Raw genomic sequence first — 20,078 nt, forward strand, 5'->3', positions numbered from 1 at the left:
GAAGGACAAAACCTGATAATTGAATAATATGTAACTACCCAAATACCATCTGAACTTAACAGCAAGGCTTTCCTTGCTGTTATCTTCCACAGTTGTTTGAAAACAGAAGAGAAATGGTGTGCTCATTCTGGGGTGGTATCTTGTCAGTAACCACTCCTCAGGGTCCTGAAGATTGTATTAGGAAGAATGAAAGGGAACAAGTATATTTTAAGGGAGATCCTTGCACCAGTTTCTCCCCTTTATAAAAATTTAGGTTACTTATGTGGTGATACAGTGACTCTGAGACAAGTGTATTTTCCTCAAATATGGTCCAACAAAATTAAACCCGTTCCTTGTTGATTTTTGCTGTGTGATCACTCATTAAATGCAAAGTAAACACATTGCTGAATGGCATCTGTCCTTTGGATAAATGGAAGACAGATGCATTGCAGCACAGGGAAGCACAACACAGACTTTGCAACCAGGACAGAGCTATTAAAATCATAGGCTTGAGTCAGTTAGGGAATGTGCATGTTTTTTAAGGCTGATTTAGGGTAAGCAATGAGCTGTTTCATTACAGTATGTACTGTATGTTCCAGCACGTGCTGTCACTAACACTGAGCCATGTATCAGTAAAACACTAATAGCTCAAAGACTGCTTTACTCACAGAGGTTTTGCTACTCATGGAAAATATTTTGCAAAAATTTGACAGTTTGTGTTGCTGAGGGTGTGGCAGAGCCGTGCTGAGGAGATGGATGGTGCAAGGGTGCCATGGCTGGTGCTGGGGGGCTGAGCAGGGCTGCCCTAGGGCCGTGCTGAGGCTCTGCTTCTGCACAGGTGCAGAGATGGCATCAGGGTCAGGGCAGGAGGGGACACTGAGAGGTGTAGTCAGCCTCAGTATCCCCATATCCCGTGTCCTGTCCCTCACGGCTGTCACCCTCAGTGTCCCCATGCCCCGTGTCCCGTCCCTCGTGGTTGTCACCCTCAGTGTCCCCATGTCCCGTCCCTCACGGCTGTCACCCTCAGTGTCCCCATGCCCCGTGTCCCGTCCCTCACGGTTGTCACACGCGGGGTGACAGAAGCTCCGCCCGCAGGGGGCGTGGCGCTGTGCGCGCTCTGACGTCACGCGGCGCTGCCATGGTAACGGCCCGTCACGTTGTCCGGTCCATGCGGGCGGGGCGGAGCCGCTCCCGCCCCAGCAGCGCCATGGCGGCGGCTCGGTGACACCGCGCTCCGCGGCCCCCCGGACACCGCAGGTACCTCTGCCCGGGGGATGTCCCCGCGGCTGGGCTCTGCCGCCGGGCAGCTCTGCCCGTCCCCCGCGGCTCCGCTCGGCCGCCCCAGGGCGGTGCCCGGTCCCCCCGCGGCTCCGCTCGCCGCGCCGGGGCCGGAGAACCTCGGCCGGGCGGGGCCGCGTGGGGCCGCAGGCCGAGCTTCCCGGCGCGGCGGCAGCGCCGGCCGCTGCCGCGGGACTGCGGGCGGACGGGAGGCTCCAGTGCGCTTCCCGCCTGGGCCGCGCAGCCCGGGGACGGGCTCGGCCCCAGCAGGGCGGGCTCAGGCTCGCCGGTCCCGGGGAGGGTCCCGGGTCCTGGTGCCGCGTCCGGCGCTGCCCCCGCGGGGCCGCCCGGGAGCGCCGCGCCCGCCCCGCCCCTTGGGCGGCCCCATCCGCGGCGCCGGGGGGGGGCATGGGCGGCACCACCGCAGCGCCGGGGGGGGCAGGAGGAGGCAGGCAGGGCTCGGGCGGCGCCGCCGGCAGCGGCCCCAGCGCCGTGAGACCCTGGCAGGTGAAGCCCCGGGCAGGGAGAGCCCCGCGGCAGAGGGGCCGGGGCGGGCGCGGGGCGAGGGCGCGGTCCCGGGGTCCGGCGGGACGGGCGGGCGGCATCACCCGGTGCTGTCCCGCCCGCCCCGGAGCGCGGGCGCAGAGCCCGGGCTCCGCGGGGAAGGGAGGGGCCGGGGCAGGGCCGCGGAGCGTCCCCCGAAGCGGTGCCGGGGACGGGGCGTGCGGAGGGAAGGAGAGGCTCGGTACCCCGGGCTGGGAGTGAGGAGCGGGCGGGGCGCGGGCAGCGACCCCCGGTGCCGCCGGGCCCGGCTCGGTGACACACCGGGGGCGGTGACAGTGACACACCGGGGCGCGGGCGCCGCGGTCCCTCCGGCCGGGGAGGAGCTGCTGGGGGTCGGGGGCAGCCCGGGTGGGCAGGGCCGGCCGGGGCACGGCGCTCCCGGCAGCATCGGCTGGCCCGGCCCTGGGTCCCGTGTGGGCTGCGGGAGCGCCCGGCGGCTCCCGGGCCGGGGAAGGGCGGGGGAAGCTCCGCTCTCGGGTCTGTGCCTGACGAGAGCAGCACAACTCAGTTCGGGGCTCAGCGTTCCGTAAATCGGGCTGGCTGTGACTTGCATGTCTTGCGTGACTGTTGTGGCAAAGGTGAGTCGGAAGGTGCTCCCCGTCTTTAGGAAAAGTGCAAAGTCATTAGGTGCTTTTCTTGTCATACTTCCTAGGTATTGCTCGTTTCCCCGTCCAGATTCATTTTGAATCTGCTTTTTTAATTTTGCACTTGTTGCTGAGACTATCATCTTCGATAATTTTTAGTTTGATTTCTGTTGGAAATTGTGAAAAGCATCCAAATTGCTACCAGATATAAATGTGGTAGGCTAGTTTATGCTGTAATATTATCTGAACTAATGCAAAATAAGCCTCTGATCCATTCCCTCCTGTTAATTATACAGTTGAGGATGTTGTCTTTTATTAGGCTGGTTATTGTAGCTGGGAAAGTACATGATTTTCCAGGATGGTTTTCAGTTCTGAAATAGAAGCAGGGTAAGTCTCAAAGCTAAGTATGAGCTGAGGAAAAAAGTGCTTAATTTAATTAGGTATAATCAGTTTCTGAAGCAGCAGAGGAGTGGATGCTCCTCTGCTGGGTGGAGAGTACTGGGGAAGGAAGGGGAAAGAATGGCAAAATGGTGCAGGGAGAGGAGACAGGTACCAGCCTGTAAAACCCGGGGAGAGATGAAAACTGCTCTGTAGGAATAGCAGGGACATGAGTCTGCAAAGTCATGGGAGTGTTCAGAGTAAAACCTGAAGCTACTTCCTGACTTGTGTTAGAAATATGGGAAGTGATATCAAAGATGGTCACTAACCTGGCAGTGGAGTGTCAGCTGCAGGAGATGCAGTTGCTGGTTAGAGCTGGGGGAAGTCTGGAGCTGTGCTAACAGGAATAATAACTACATCAACAAATTAAGATGAAACAAACCACATGACAAGCACGCACAGTCCTGAAAGTCTCTTAATGGGATGGGAATCTTCAGCGGGTTTTTCACAGTGTTTGTTTGTGATTTCTAAGCACGATAGCTGTGGTGAAGTTAATTTGTGCTTCCAAAGAACAGACTGATGTTATCTTGGAAGAAGGGGGCTAGGGAAATGAGGGAGATTGTAAGTGTATGGAAATGTCTCGCTGTGTGTCTGCTCTGGCAAACTATATTTTGAATTATTATTTCTCTAAAATAATCAGTTTTCACAGTGGATAATGTAGATGAGTTGTACAGATTTAATAGGCTGAGAACTAAGGCTGCTTTAATAGCATGTAGTGTATACCTTTCACCTGTTAATCATGAAAAAAATTGAGTTTCAGGTTACAGATGTGTCTTTTTCTCTCTTCTGTATTGTTAAAGTACTACAGCAAATAGCTGCTGCTCTATCCACTTCAGGCCTTTTCTGAATGCTTGGAAAGTTGGTCAGGTCGTTTAAATCTTAAATAAAAAATTGTTGGCTGCAAATGTTGTGTTATATTTATGTTAGATAATGAAAGTTTCAACTGTATTCTCATTTTGCTTAGTTGAGCACTGATGCATCTTGTGTTTAATTTGTCCAAGTATTTTAATTTTCAGGCTTCTAAAGAAAAATGTAGGACTCGGAAACCTAACTAGAAAACCTTGCAAAAACATTTTTGAATACGGAACTGTGTAGTTCTCTCCTGGACCATTAAGAAAAATGGCACAAAATTTATGAATATAAGATTTTGAAGGTGAATAAGAAATACAAGTAAAAAATCCTGACAGTATCTAGAGAAGTGATCTTCTTGAGTTACTGTTCTTTTCTGCCAGAGTCTTTAATTTATGACTATTGTGTTACTGAAGACAGTAATTTAGATTTTTTTCATATCTCAGAAGTGACTTTGAATGTCTTCTCAAACTAGTAAGAAATTCAGAATCTCTGAGCTTGATGTGCCGTGAAGGTAAAAACTTTGGGACAGTGATAATGCAGGGATTGTGTTTTGTACTTAACACTGTCTGGAAATATCAATGCTCAGATTAATGCAGCTCCCCAGTGCCTGGAACTGACTGTTTAGAAAGTATGCATAGTATTGCTAATCAAGAAAACATTTTCTAAGTTCTACAAAATTTTTTCTCTATTCTAATTGGATGCAAACCTGTCACTTACTTCATCTTCGGAAGTGTGTAATTAAATTTGGTTGTTATTGTTTTGTTCTTGTATGCAACTTCTGTGTTTTGCAAGCCGGAGTTTTGTAATAGAATTTACGTGAAAGATCTGAAACAGAACTACAGCAAATGCTCCTGAAAAACACAGAATGTGTGCTGTTCTCTCGAGGCTGTGCTTTGGTGCAGAGGGGTTCATGGAGCTTTCTGGATAACAGGGGCAGGGCTGCCCTGAGCTGCAGCTTTAATTAAAGCGTGGCACTGCTCAGGGATGGATGGGGTCATGTCTTCAGCAGTGTCTGAACAGCAGAGCTGGCTTTGCAGAGAGCCTGAAGCACAAGAGCAGGAGGGGAGCTGGTGGATGCTTTGAGTGAATGTCAGCTTGGGTGCCCCCAGCGACACTGGGTGTGCCGATGGATCACTGTGAGTTCCTGAGGGGCAGTGCCAGAGGGAGAGCTGGGCTGAGGGTTTGTCAAAGCCACAGTTAGCACAACTGCAGGTGGACACTGGCTGGCAAATACTTAGGCAGTTCACTGAAGATGGTTTCATTTCCTTTAAGGTGTCTGGGCTTCCAGAAGTTTGTGAAACGCTGACACACAATAAGCCAGGTTTTGATTCAATTACTGTAACTCTTGCAGTCTCCTGCCTTCCAAAAGGGCTTAAACTGGAAAGATGGAAGTGCCTGATTCTACTGTAGAGCAAAAGGCACTCTCAAGTGCCACCTATTATGTAAAATTAGTTCTTTGGGGCAAAACAGGTTTGACAATTTGCAGGAGCTATTTTCCCCCTCCTTGTTACATTAGATCTCAGACAAATATTAATCATATGGATTTTCAGTGTAAGCCAAATGTTTGAGTCATTGTGAATCCCAGTGTTTTGAAACATTAAAATAGCTGAGTAATGTTAACATTGAAATTATTTGATAAGGTTTTAATTTTCAAATGGGGTGGGGAGGAGAACAAAATGAAATCATAAAATCAATCCCAGGATTGAATGTGCTTCTTAAATGAGATTGGTCTTGGAGCTGCTTTCAGTGACTGTCTTGGCAGCTTTACAAGGACAAATCACCTCATTGCTATCAGCAGTGGGAACTCTTGGACCTGCCTGGTTTGTTTTCATCATGCAGGCATTAATTCAGGTGGTCAGCATCTAGTCTAGCACAGAGCAGACAAGCAGTTTCAGGATAACCTGATGATTTAATTCTTGTTGGATTATGTTTTGTATATGGTTTTCCTGATTTACTTATATATATATGTATGTAGTAATTATTTCTAACATAAATTGCACTTGTGTAATTTTATGTTTATATATTGAAATGCAATTTGTGTAGTATTTGTGTGCATTTGAAGTCTTGCATTAAAATTAAAGATGCTCTTTTACGATCTCTTGTTGAAACGTGATATTTAAAATTGGTCTATTTAAAAGAAATATTTGATCTGAGTATTTTTCTGGTGACCCTTTGTATCATAATTGGTTGCTTTAGGTGATTGTTCATACAAAACAGTTTTATTCCTAGCTTGGAAAAGGAAGACATTTTTCTTCTTTCAGTTCTTGATTTAAGTTGAACTTAGTTATTACTGAGCTGAAACAAGTATTCAGATTCTATGTATAGATGTTATACTTGTCAAAATCTGATTTCACACACTAAATGTAGTGTGTACCTAGTGATTTTGATCAGTGTTGATGATTTGACTTAAAGATTTTGACAGTGCAATGTAATGTCACGGTACTAAAAATTAGTAAATTGGAGTACACTAGGGTTTAGGTAGTTAAATTCTATAAGAGCTTTCTCTCCCCCAAAAGGTCTGAATTAGGTTTAGGGCCTTGTATTTATCTTGTGTTGCTGTTGAGGAGGCAGACTGGAGCCCTTCCCTTTGCTTGTTCATGGTGCTGATGGGAAGATCAAGTTTTGTTGTAATCCCAACATTAGACAGGATAAAGCAGAGTTAAAAGAGCAGCACAGCAAAGTTTCCATGACAGCATTAAGTCCAGATGCCCTAGAACTTCAAGAAATTAATCATGACGTTAGTACCATTTTCCTTCCATTGAATGGTAGGAAGGGCACAGCAGGGGGGTTGGGTGCTCCTGACAATCTCAGGGAGAAGAGCAGTGGTCCACAGGGAGGTGTTACAGCTTTTTATAGGACACTGAATGCCTATTTTCAGTCTCACTGACTGACACTTGTTGGACAAGAAACTTCTTCATTGCCTTTTCAAGTAGTTTTAATACAAAGTGTCTAAATACAAAATAAATTGAAAGTATGGAGAATGAGATGGCCTGGAAATAAAACTGTGGCTTTGGTGCTACAAACACAAGCTTAATTTCTAAGATAGGCACCAGAAAAGGGGAAACTCCTCTTTTGTCTTGGAAGCATCCCAAAAGAGGGAGCTGGATTATTTATTTATTTTTATACAAAATAAAAATAAAATTCTAATCCAGAGTAAATGTCCTGTAAATGAGTATTTGATGATGTGAGTGTTTCACTGCAGTTGCCCACACTTTAGGAAAAAGCAGCTAATTTGGAAAGTCAGGTAGCTGAAGATGGGAAGTGATTACAACTCCTTTTTTTCCTGCTCGTCTGTTAGATGTTCTTACAAATGCAGATAGATGGGCATCAAAAGCCAAACATGCCCTTTGAGAAAGGATGGAGTGAAGAAAGTTGACTTTTCCTGGTGGTGCTGCTTCAGAAGCTCAAGGAATTCTCTGTTCTCAATCTCTACAGAAACCTCATGACCCTGAACGGTAGAGCTCTGATAACTGTGACAGGATGAGCTGAAAGGCCAACAGCCTCAGCAAACAGCTGAACTGCTGCAGAGTTCCAGAGCTGGGCCTGTGTTTGCCTTTTCTTTGAGTTGGGTATCTTTGGCATGGAGCTCATGGCAGCAGGAACTCAAGGATCTTCAGCCACTTTTACCAATCAGTCACCATTGCTGAGAAAATCTCGAGTGGTGGAATGTGTGTCTCAAACATTAAACACCAAAGGCTTCCAGGAGCAGTGTCTGCTCTCTGGTGAGGGCTGGAACAGATGGATTTAGCTGAGCTGCTGACCTGGCTGACCAGGACTGAGACATGCAGGGAGCATTTACAGCAACAGAAGTTCCAGTGGATTGGAAAGCCCCTTGAGCAAAGCAGGCTGTGGAGCTGTGGGCTCTCTCCTGGCCATGCTGCCTGACTCATTATTCCTGTCTATAACCTTAGGCTTTGTCTCCAGAGGGGAATTCTGCTATTTATAACCTAGTGAGCATCATGTGTTCACAAAAAAGTTTTCATATAAAAAATAAAAAAGTTACACTTTGTGGAAGACTACTACATGTGGGAATCAATATTTTATTTCTTTGCAGTAGCAGTTTGTTTCTCTTTTATCCTCTTCTGTTGGAAACTTAATCTGGGGCCATTTTCTTTCCAGGCAGATAGGTAATTTCTGACTTTGGACCAGTTAAAAATTACTTCTACAAAGACAGCCTTTGTTTTGAGAACCCTGCAAGTGTGGAGATAATTAGGAACACAGTGCTACTGATTTCCTTAAGGTAACTTTCTTCAGTATTGGATGTTGTATCTTTGTTAGTAAGTGACTGTTTGAAAAGAGACATTACTGCTTGAGAAACATCAAAAGCAATCCAAGGAGTGTAGATTGGATATATCAGTCTCATCAGAAGTGGTACCAGAAGTGGCTACACAGCCCATGTGCTCTTAATCCTGTATTTGCAGTAAAAGGGGTGACAAAACAGTACATGGGGGTTTTACTTCCTAGCGTTGGATTTCTGATCATTCTATAGTGTGAGGGTTTTGGTAGATTTTTTTGAAGTATGTGCATCTCATATAAATGTGAATCTCAAAAAATATTTTTTTAAGAAGGTAGCCTGAACTCTAGTCTGGAAGAGAACTTAATTTTCATGGCTTCAAATCACAAGTAATTGTGATTGAGAAGAAAGACCAGAAATGTATTGTGAACCGAAAGCAAAATTAAAATGAGACCTGAGGGCAGTAGCTTTATCTGCCTTGAGGGCAGTAGCTTTATCTGCCCTTTGGATAATTGGTATTAAAAAAGCTGAGATGTTTATATTGCCTCGTTGTGCAGTGAAAGGGTGCAGCTGTGTTCAGCTTGAGGGGATGAGCAGCACATAAAGCCTCGCTGTGACCGTGGTACCAAGGGAGTGCTGGATGGGGAGGAGGGAAGGGGCTGGGGACCAGGGATCCATCAAATGCATGGCTTCTCCTGATGGTACATCTGAAAGGATTTAGTGTGTGTGTGTAACTGGTACTGCTGGGCTTTCTGCTCCTCAGGAGAGGGAGAATGCTCCACTTGCAAAGACTGTCAGCCAGAAATGATTGCAGGCAAGTGAGCAGTCATCTGAGATGAATGGAGGCACTTTTCCTGTAGACACTATAGTTTCTCTTAATGTGTATCTTCTCCGTTGACTTTAAACCTCAGATTTTCTGTGCACTTGGTGCTTTTTATGCATGCTGTGCAGTCTGCTCACTCTCAGATAACAGGAGGCTGCTTCAGTAATCTTTTGTGCCTGTAGGTGCCAGACCAGATTTTATATGCATAGCACTGCACGGCCCTACATGATGCCACTTCAGTAAATACCAATGCATTAGCCCTTAAAAAAAATCCAAAGTCAAACTTGCTTAGAGATGGATTTAAATGTAAATGAAGGTCTTTCAGAATGACTTTGAATTGTCACTCTGCAGTACACTTTTCCTACTAAAACGTTCAAATGGCTTCTGGGTATGGCTGGGTATTTGAAGAGACAAAAGCCCTAAGCTCACTCCATACGTGTATCCACCTGTCTGTCCCCAAGGAAGAAATTGGATTGGAACCATCTCTGTCTTCTTACTTAGGGTTATATCTTTCTGCTTCATTAAGATCTTTCTTGCCATTTCTTACATGTTTTGAATTGCAAAACCAATAATAATTTGTTCAGTGATGGAGTGTCCTGAGGTCAGTGAACCAAGTTTTTACTGCAGAATCATTATTACAGTCACTAAAGACAAGATCATTTGAATTTCACATGTAGTTCTGTTTGCAGGCAGTGTGATAAAAATAAATCTGTGCTTATGTACCAAAACATTTTGACCTGGAAACGAACATAATGAATATAAGATGCAAGAATGTTAATTTTGGAAAAATCACTGTTGGACTGTGAAATATTCATGACTAAAAAATTCCTTCCTTCCTGTGCTTTTCTCAGCCTTATGCTTAACACTGAATTTCTTGAGGCTTTTTTTCTAGAATTTGTAATGTATGGGTTAAGAAGAGTAAGGCCTTTCTGTATGTGTTTTATGAATGTACTTGGCTTTGACTTCAGCTGGGTCTTAGAAATAAACTCTCATATCTCTGAGCTTAAGAGACCAGTGTCATGAGCTGTCAGCCAAATGATAACAGTCTCAAGTCAGTGATTATTTTTTACTGGTAAACTTAAGAATCACTTCAATTTCTAAACTGATTTCCTTTGTCTGTTTTGTCACTGCTGTCAACAAGGTCAGTGTTTGTTGGTCTGTTTGTCCTCTATGGAAACCATCATCAAACCAGTCACCAAAACCAACATGGGCCGTGCCCTGGAGTGCTGGGGCTGGTCCTGTGGAACCACAGAGTGGTTTGGGTTGGAAGGGGACCTTGAGGATGCCCCAGTTCCAGCCTGGCCCTTGTGGGTTCACTCTCTGAGCCAGGGGATGGCTTAGAGATGCAGCAGCACCACGGGACCTGCTGGAGCTGCTGCTGCCTCTGCTCCCCTCTGGCTGAGAAACACTCCAGGGTGATGTTCACAGTGCTCAAGCCTGGAGGTGAATGCAGAGGTGTAAATTCTCTTCATAGCTCCAGGTAGTTCTTGTGGTGTATAGAAGTGTTTTGATGTGGCAGGCTTTATTTCAAAGTTCTGTTAAAATCCCTGGCTGAGTGTGTACGTGTGTATAAAATGGCACATACTTCTGCTCTTTGTGATGAGTGGGTCTGAGGTGTTTTGGAGAAGGGAGGAAGGAGCAATATTTGTTGCCTTGAAAGTGCTGGTGCCACCCGGTTGGTGGGTGGGGTTGTGTTCCTGGTGTGGCTGCTCAGGGCGTGTGAGCACACCCAGAGGTGAGGCTCGAATCCCACTCAGTTTGCTGGAGTCTCTCTTGTGGCATCCCCTTTCCAGCTGTCCATCCAGTTTTTGAGCACACACATCCATTGGTCCCTTGGAATTGGGGATGGTCTCTCCTAGAGGAATGGGTGTTTAAGAAAGTTCTGTTCATACCCTTCCTCTCGAGAGGCGTTGGTTGATTATTTCCTGTTTTTGTACCAGAGCTATAATGGAGACATATCACTTTAAAACACTTCCAAACCGTGCAGAAGTGCAACAATAGCACTGACCTCAGCGAGCGAGGTCACACCCAGGCTGCTTCCTGTTTTCTTCTTGGGGAGACCAGAGGCCCTGAGCACGGCCGAGCTCTGCTCGCATCTGCCTGGGGTCGGAAATCAGAGCGGCGCTTCATTCCTTCTGACAAAGTCAACATAGGAAAATCTTAGGGAAAAGATTCAGTTAGGATTTCCAGGCTTGTTTGCTCAATTGTAACTATTTTTTTTTTGAGGGAATAACCATTTTTTTCTTACTTAAGTGATGTGTGTAAGATGTTCTGCAGTTAGTGCACTTCTCAAAACATACATTAAAGATAAAGAAAGGAGGGAGGTGCACTGAAGAGGTTTGAGAGGAGAGATAAAGACCAAGGTACACAATGGGGCAATTATAGCCCTTACATACTGTTATTTCAACTTATCCCAGCATTATTCTCCTGGGATTAAAGTATTAGTTGACCAATATAAAAGCTCTTTGCTTTGTTGTCTTTGTTTATTGATGCAGTACTGCTACAAGTCAGAACAAAGAAGGCTTGGGAGAATGGATAGCTGGAAAGGTCTTTGAGAAACAAAGGAGAGGCAGCATAGGCCCAAGGTATAGTAAAAAATGCCATTTAATGTTTCATTTTCCTAAGTGCAGAGCTGAGTGTATGTATGATTCTCAAACAGCTCTACCATAAAAAATACTTCATGTAAAATTCCACCTGAAATAGTTGCTGTATATGAAGGTATGTAACTGCAGCACAGCATCAATGCATTTACTTTACATTACTGTTGTGCAGGCAGAGATTTCACTTGATGTAAGGCTTTGTCCACTGTGTCCAAGTTTGTAGATTTTGAATATGTCAAATCCATTCTCTTCAGGCTGTAGGAGATAGAACCTCTTTTTGTTCTTCTTTATTCATGGCTTTGGGGAGACATAAATGACTGGGCAAAGCTGCCAAATTTTGTTTAGTGTCACTAAATGAAGCAATGTTTAATCAAAATCTTCTCTGGCACATCCTGACTGTGTAAAATGTTGGTCTGTGTGTGCTGGCAGGGCTCAGCTCCAGAGCCAGAACCCACTGTCCACAGCCTGAGTGTCTGAGTTACCAGTGTGTCTCCCTTGAGAGAGCTGGAGTGGTTCTTGGTGTCTTTCCCCTATATTTAGTAAAGTGCTGTAATTAGCATTCCTTATGTTCAGCCACCTGTGTGCTCACTGGTAGGGATGATCACATGAAAGCCATGTGGAACCTCCTTTCTCCTCCTGCCTGTTGATCACTTTGTGGATCATTGGTGTTACTGAGTGAGATCTTTGAGATCTTGCTGCATGGGAGTTGGAAACCTGAGGTTGATACATGTAGGTAAGCACTTGTTTCAGTTCTAAAGGACTGATTTTTTATACTAAATGAAATTCTTACTTAAATAACTGATAGCTCTTAAGAATCCAGTCAAACAGACTGTTCTTTCTGCAGTCCCTTTAATCTCTATATATTTGGCACGGAAATAGCAAACCTTTGTTGTGGGGAGGGGCAAATTTACACTTCTCTAGTAACTCTTGCAGAGAAAATTGTGTTTTTCCAGCCACAAGGTTTTGAGTCCACAGGTTGCAGAGAGAGTACTTTGGAGACAAGACCCTGGGGTAATTTGTCACTGCCTGCCTGTATAATGAAGAATTAAACTCTTAGCAAATGATGCTGCTACTGAATCAGGAATAGTGTAAGGAGTCATTTATCTGTGGAGAGCTCAAGCCTGGCAGTGGCTTTCCTGGCACTAGATACACTGTGCAATCTGACTTAGTTAATACACTGCCTTGGGAGGCACTTTATTTTGGTATCAGTAAATTCACTTGTACAAGTCTGAGGAGAAATTGCACTGAGTGCAGCTCAGCCTACAAATGACTGAGGGCAGGGATGAGCCTCCCTGGTACACCAGGGCACAGCTCACAGCCAGCTCCCTGAGCTGCTGCTTCTGTCCTTGGCTCCATTTCCTGCTGGTTTGGGTGTCCTGCAGTGGCACACTTGCCTACCAGAGGTGCTAAAAGGTTCTTCCCTGTCCTGGTGCTCTTTCCCTCAGGGCCTCAGCAGGTGGAACTGTTCCTAGTTCATTGAGCACATCATGAGTTGTATTTGAAGAGAAGCCTCTGACCTCTTTCATCAGAGGTGCTGCCTCTGAGTGCTGAAAAGCAGATACCACGAGTATTCTGCATCTGAGCAAACTCAGATTATGTTTTCTTTGATTCAACATTTATTAAAACTGTGAATAAGTCAGGGAAGTGACATTATGTTAGCCCCAGTCTCCTGAGATGGCAGGAGGAATCCTCACTCATCCTTTCTGCCCATACAAGAGCTGATGGCTTTGCTGTGTATATGACCAAGCATGGTACAGTTGGGCTCCTGGGGAAATTCATGTTTGGAATAAAGATTTTTCCAGGCTGTGAAGCTGTGATTCTTCCAGGCTGTGGTATTTTGATCTTGGAGGGGAGAGTGAAGAGGCACCGTGTCCTTTGTAACCCAGTATGGGTTGGTGATGAATCCTCTGAGGTTTTCAGTAATTTGTACGAGTAAAAGTCTGCAACACAGCCATCACCTCTGTTCTGGGCAATGCTTGTAAGCCCTGCCAAAGCAGTCCCAGCACTTAATCTGATAAAACCCAAGTTGTTTACCTGATGCCTGGTAGCCCACTTCAAGGTTTGGTGGTGTCTTGCTTCTCTGCAGTGAGGACAGGTTTGTAGGATGCAGCCTCTGCTTTGCTGCCAAGCTTCTCAGTTCTGTGGTGTTCTGTGCTTCACTGCTCACCTCACTGGTAGGCTTAGAAACAATATTACAGCAAGTGAATCTAGCCTGGGTAATGGTCTTTGCACATAACTCTCTTTAACCACACTGCTGCAGCATCAGAAGGATTGAAACAGACACAGATGCATCCACGAGTTCCAAGCTTCCAAGCATGTGCTGATCTTCCTGTGTTGGAGTTGTGAGTCTGGTGACATCAGTAAGATCTTCCCACAGGAGTTTGACAGGAGTTCAGAGATGCTGCTTGCAGAGTTAGTGTGAATCTGGAAATGCATCCATGAGAGCTTCCTCCCTACCCACTCAATTTCTGTAGCTTCCTGTGGGCACAGGAAAATAGTGCTTGAAAAAAAATAAAAATCCCAAGTGGAAGCATCTTTCTCCCAGTTCTGCTAAATACTTAATGGTGGGGGATGATCTGAACACACAGGCCTTTGCATTGGGAGCTGCTGCCAGGCACTGCAACACTGCTGGATACATTTCAATTTAATAGTTGAACTGCACTTAGTTTGTTTACTGTAGTATCTTGGTGTTTATACATAGCTTCATATCTCAGAGTTAGTTGTTCAAATGCTGTGTACTGGAAAGGAACTTTAATGCTTAGAGCTAGAGTGAACCAGTTCTAAAGTGAGCCTGGATTTAGTGGAAGTGTGTGCTGGTTTGAAGGCAGCTCTCTGAGGTGCAGCTTGACCTTGAACCACTGACACATTTCTACTGAGCAGTAATGCTTAAAGCTCTGCAGGTTTAGCACATGCTGATGCTGCTAGGGATCTTCCACTGCTAAAAGTTTCTTTTAAAAATCTGAAGGATCATTGTCCTTTTATTTGCTTCAGAATTATTTTTAAACTAAAGACATGTGGGTGAGTGAGAAGACTTCTGGAGTTTGTCCATGTAGGAGCTTGGAGGAGTGTGACACAATTTAAAGTTGTGAAGTTTGACAGCTGTGCAGCTGCTGGTGCAGCTTGGTGCAGAAATGGCATTAGTGGTGAGCAGTGCTGATACAAGTGACATTAATTAACATTAATTTTATGTGCAGAATTGCTACAGATGGTCTTTGAATGCCAGTGCAGTGCTACAGCCCATTCTCAAATCTGCTCACAGCTTTACCTATGAATGGAAAAATACCCTAACTTTGGGTGCTCGTGACTGGCCATGCGTGCTTCCAGTTGTGAATAATGTCACTTTCTTTATGATCAGTAATTCTCTGTGAGAATTTGAAGTGACTGCCTACAGAGCACTGAAGTGTGGCACAGCACAGGGCAGAAGCTGACTTCCCTTCTCAGAAAATTGGAGATACATCAACTTCCCTGCTAGGAATCTTCATCTCCTGTTAAAAATAGCACACAAGACTACATTGGCAGGCAGCATGGCTGGCTGGCTTTAGACCTTTGAGGCCATTGTTTTGTCTGTGCTACCTTTCAGTAGGTTCTGGAGTAAAAAGGGAAAATCATTCTGAAAAGGTTAATTTGGCACTGTCAGAACTGAAAGTGGGGCTATGTTTCATAGAGGCATCCCCATTAAAGGCATTAAGGTTGTAATTAAATTTGATAGCCTGTAAAGGTATGTGATTAATGCATGTGCTAAAGTCATGTTTTTAATGCTTAATCCTTAAAATTGGACACCAGTGTTGATGGCTTGTATGTTATGCCTGCTGTGCATTCAGAGGTGTTAAATAGTCTGGGCTGCTGAAAAAGGAGCACAGTAGGAAATGGAGAAGTCTCCTGGAGAATTCCCATATGAATTACAACATGGTAATTCTTTGTAGTTGAACAGAGTACAGGTTTAAGGAAGGGGAATGTGTGAACCTCACAGTTTGCTTACATGTAGCTGGAAATGCTCGTTAGAGCTGAGTCACCATCCCTGTCACTGATGAGGATGATGGAGATGATCCACCTCAATGTGTGCTTGTGAGTTGGCTCTGAAATGGACTTGAAGTGATACCTGTGGGAAGCAGAGATTGAAAGGAAATAGAAGGATAATTAGTGAAGATACTTTTCTTCTTGAGAAGCAATAAACTTTGTAGCTCTCAAACACTTGTATAAACTGTTAGTCCAAGGATGATTTTTTTATTACCAATTGCATTGAACCAAAACTTCTCACTCTTTTCAATCTATGAGTGTGGTGTTTTATAGATGGAAGAAACCTTTCCAGAATCAGTCTTTAGAGCACATCACTACAGAACTGCAGGGAGCCAATAGCCAGACCAAATAAAGGGGTTTCCCTAGAGGTCTGCAACTTACCAGACACACTGTGACCTTTTTTTCTCTGGTTTTTGGCCATTTTTCAGTGGACTAAATAGGAAACATAGACTAACGTTTTGAATAGGTTCTTCTTCCTGCTTCTTTTCCTTCCTTCCTTAATTTTCATTTTGTGAGCAGTAGTCTGACTTGCCTGTCTTCTCCTACAAACTAGAAGTGTTTTGGCTTTTTATATAATGTCATGAGACCACTATTATCACCTTTCTGGTGTGCATTTTCTGTCATGAAAAAATTACAAATAAGTGCCTGGCTTGTCTGTGAGCAATTTACTTGCTGATACTGCTTTCACTGCAAGGATTTTGAAGTCTCCATGTGTGTGAATAGACTTAAGAGGTCTCTAGTGGTGTTTGACTGCACTGCTGAGCTGGGGATAAAAAACCTGAAAATTGATCTGAGGAAACTTGTTTAACACATTGAAAAAAATCAAATGCAAAAATCTGATTTAAAAAAAACAACTTACTAACCTGAAAGTGTGCCTGCATGTGGTCTTACTGTTAATTGATATTTTTGTTAAGTTGACTTGGAGTCCTCATTCAGATGACAACTGCATTAGGGAACTGAGGGCTGTATCAGCACAAGGATGCTTTTAGGGAGGATTTGGTTTTTGCTATCCCTTCTCACTCTGTGGGTGCTTTTGAAATTAAAAGATCATTGTGTTTTGCCTGAAAAAAATGTGAGAAAAAAGTGGAGAGAATCTGTTATTTCAGCTGTAGTCTAGGATTCAAAAATTTCATCTTCAATTAAAAGCAAGTCTGCCCTGGATGTCCTGTGCAAGGTTCCTGTATCACAGCCCTGCTGAGCCCAGGGGCAAACACTGGGGGCACCTGCAGCCTCTGCTCTGTGTTGCCATCCTGGGGCACAGACCCACAGAGATTTCTGGGTGGGGGAGCAGGGAGCTGCTACAAAACAGGTTTATAAAGTACAGTGGGTGGTTCTGTTGACAGTTGCTTTTGTATTTAAAATAGACTTCACTTAATTCTGCTTCTCGTGGTAATTCAGGAATTGAAATCACTCAGGTCTTGCCAAATTCATTAACACGGTGTACTAAAGGGAATGTCTGTTTGGAAGCCTTTCTAAAAGCAGAATAAAAATCAATATATACACAGATTCTTTGGTTTTTTATGCTTTTTAAAAAGGAGAAAAATAACTTTCAGTATCTCTTCCCTCTTCTTGGCAGGTTTCTTCACGAGTGGAGTGTGAGCAATAGAGGCTGAAGAAGATGAGTGAGCTGGAGCAGTTACGGCAGGAGGCAGAGCAGCTGCGAAACCAAATCAGAGTAAGAGTTGGGAACTGCTTCTTTTCCATGAGAAAACTCCTCCTTTGTGGCAACAAACTGTAAAGATCTGTCAGTTGTTCCTGGTTAACTCCTGCAGAGCTTAACGTATTTTCAGAATATTTGAGTAAAAATCAGAAAAGCCATTGGTATAATGAAGTAAATTTGTAATATTTCTTGAACAAAATGTTTTATTTCCTGTTGAAGTTCCTGAGTTTTGGTGCTAGGGGGTGTATGTGTTTCTGCAAGTTTTATGTTCTGGGTTTTTAGAAACAGAAGGGAGCAGCAAACTCCTAGAACCTAGGCATGACAAGTTTGGCTTAAGGGGTCTTGGAAGAGCCTGGTCCTGGGCTAAAAGTGATGCCTCTGGGGTTAAAGCAGGAGTGTGAGAGAGCCTTCCAGGGTGGATGTCATTTCTACAAGCACTGTTTCTTGGCTTCCTGTGGAGTTTATTTTTATTAAATGCTGATGCCCCCATACAGGCTATTTTTTTTTTTTTTGTTGGATTTACTCAGTGAAGATAAACCAAGTATGAGCTGTCATGTTCAAAGTTAGTTTTCCAGGAATCTTCTGCAACGTGCATTTATATGTCAGTGATGCAGTTTTCAGTGAAGTATAATAAGGATCTTCAAAGTCTGTTTATTTTTCATCAAAATTTTCAAAGCATGAAGCGTTGATAAATCTGATTTATATGGGAATGGCTTAAAGAGTAAAGAGTACAGGTTTCTTGGAATATGTTGCATGCACAGAGGCTTTTTTTAGCATGGCATGTGCTGGCAGCAGTTGCTGTGTGGTGTCTCCTGTGAGGTGTGAGGCTGCTGGTGGTGTCAGCCACGTGCTGAGCACACTTGGTGTCTCAGGGCTGTGCTGGGGCAGATGCTGCTCATTCAGAGCCATCCAGGGGTGCCTCTGTGTCCTGCTCTCACTTCACCCCCTGTGGAAACACAGGGTGGCAATCAGGAGACACTGTGCCCCTCCCACCAGCTCTGTAGAGGATACAAATAAATTTTTAGCTTAAAATACTTTTTTTTTGTTCCAGTTTAAGCTTTATTACAGAATTATTCTGCTAAAAGGGGTACATAATTCTTCAGTTCTTCTCTGCATGCTGTGTAAGGACTTTATCATGGTGTTATGTTGAGGGGAGCCAGTTGAGTCTTTGTTCAGTCTTGGTAATCAGTGAGTCTGGTTTCATCAAAGCTGTGGGAAGAAAGAGCCACCAAGCACATTAGAGGGCTTAGACTGTGCTGCAGGAACATTTGCTTACTTTCTAAATTTTGGAGCACAGAAATCTGATGGACTCTTGGGTAATGGCTCCATTTTGTGGCTTTAGGTCAATATAACATTTCCTTTGTAACTCTACCACCCAAACTTGTAACAGCTGTAGCTCAGTAACCATGGGTCTCTTGCCTTTGGGGTCCCTTGGCTCAGCAGTGGCAATTGGTGATTCCCTCTTGGCAGCTGAGTGCAGGCTGGGATACCTTGTGGTTAATTCTAACTGCAGATTCATAGGCAGTTAAAAATGCTTCTGATGATTTAATATCCATGAAACTTTCTGGCCAAATACTTCAATTTCACATTTGAAGACATGGCTACTTATCTTGCTTATTAAATCATTGCACAGTTTTTGTTTGGGATGGGTAAGAGGATTTGAAAATTGGGGGTGGTTTAAGTGTCACAAATATCTACTGGGCTGGTTATTTTCAGGAATTATTTTTGATGCACTCCTTAAAAGAGATGAGGTCACTAATGGCATTTGATGTTTTATGTACAGCAGCATTTTTCTGTCTTGGTTGTAGACAACTCTTGGGTTTTGTCTGGTATTTCCTCTAACAATATAATCACAGAAAATCAGCTTTGTGCCTAGGGTCCAGATAAGATTGTACCTAACAGTGTCCTAAGGTGTAGAAACTGCAGTGCAGAGCTGTTGATTCCCCAATGGACTTCAGTCTGCAATATTTTAGAAGTGTTTCATGACTATTAATTTTATTTTTGCAGTATCTGGGTGATGTCTCCCCATGCAGCTGGAGCTCTGGTCTGTGCACAGACAATGCACAGCCTGGGAGTGCAGGAATCTGTAGTGCAGGAAGGTGGAACACTGAACAGTGAATTGTCAGATATCTGTCAGATGCTTGATGGTTAAAATTAATTCCTAGTTCTGTCTGTAATGAAATTCCCATGTCATACATGTGTCCTCACTTCAGTGAGAACTGAAATTGAGGATAATGATTTAAGAAGTGTTGCTTACTTTGCACAGTGTCATTCAAACCAGAAATTCTGGACAAATAACACTGTATTTTTAAAAATACAGCTAGTTGGGGAAAAAAACTGCAACCTGAAGTGTGTGCTAGGAAAGTCTGAGGGCTGCACAATGATCAAGCAGTTAGATTTTTCTCACAAATCTTGCATGGTCTTGCTGTATGAACTGCAAAAAATCTGCAATTCCGTAAAGAAGCTCTTTTATGTTTTGACTCTAATGATTCTGTTATGGTGATGCATATGTAGAAATACAGTTTCAAGGTAAGAATTTAAATAGCCTGTTGAAACTCTACTTTTCCTGCAGTTTTGCCAATTGTATGGCAAGTATTAACCTCAAATACAGGAGTTGTTAATAACTCGCTCTTAAAGAGCAAAAAAGCTTTGTTTCATTCAAAGTGCATTCAGAATTCATTTTATGCTGAACATTTTCAGCTATTTCAGGACAATCAAACAAATAGTCATTTAAAATGCAGTGTGTTTCTTCCTGTGGATGAAATAAGTCCTGAGTGCTAAGGGATTTGCTGCTCTGGTATTTTAAACCCCTCCTGATTCCAGACGTCAACATTTTATAAATATTTCTACAGTTCAGACATTATAAAATAAGTTGAGATGACTTAATCCACTCTCAGGCTTGCTTTTTGGGAGGAGAGCTATAAAGGGTGGTCAAAATAAACATGCACTTAAGAAATGTTAAAGTTGCAATGTCAAGTAACTCTCAAGCAAGAGCTTGAAAAAACTTGAAGATCCCAGCCTGATCATGTTGAGGCAGATCCAAAATGTG

The 20,078-nt window shown here is 44.1% G+C and overlaps 1 protein-coding gene across 1 annotated transcript in view; it reads left to right on the forward strand.

Annotated features, from left to right (window-relative positions):
• The first annotated feature begins 1,100 nt into the window (after window positions 1-1,100).
• Window positions 1,101-20,078, forward strand: part of GNB4 (G protein subunit beta 4) — a 30,567-nt gene continuing 11,589 nt past the window's right edge. Inside the window, exons 1-2 of the mRNA XM_077184122.1 lie at window positions 1,101-1,236; window positions 16,946-17,044. Of these exons, the coding sequence (XP_077040237.1) occupies window positions 16,988-17,044 (57 nt within the window). The 5' untranslated portion in view covers window positions 1,101-1,236; window positions 16,946-16,987. The remainder of the gene's footprint in view (window positions 1,237-16,945; window positions 17,045-20,078) is intronic.

Source organism: Agelaius phoeniceus, chromosome 10 (assembly GCF_051311805.1).
Source record: "Agelaius phoeniceus isolate bAgePho1 chromosome 10, bAgePho1.hap1, whole genome shotgun sequence".
NCBI lineage: Eukaryota > Metazoa > Chordata > Aves > Passeriformes > Icteridae > Agelaius > Agelaius phoeniceus.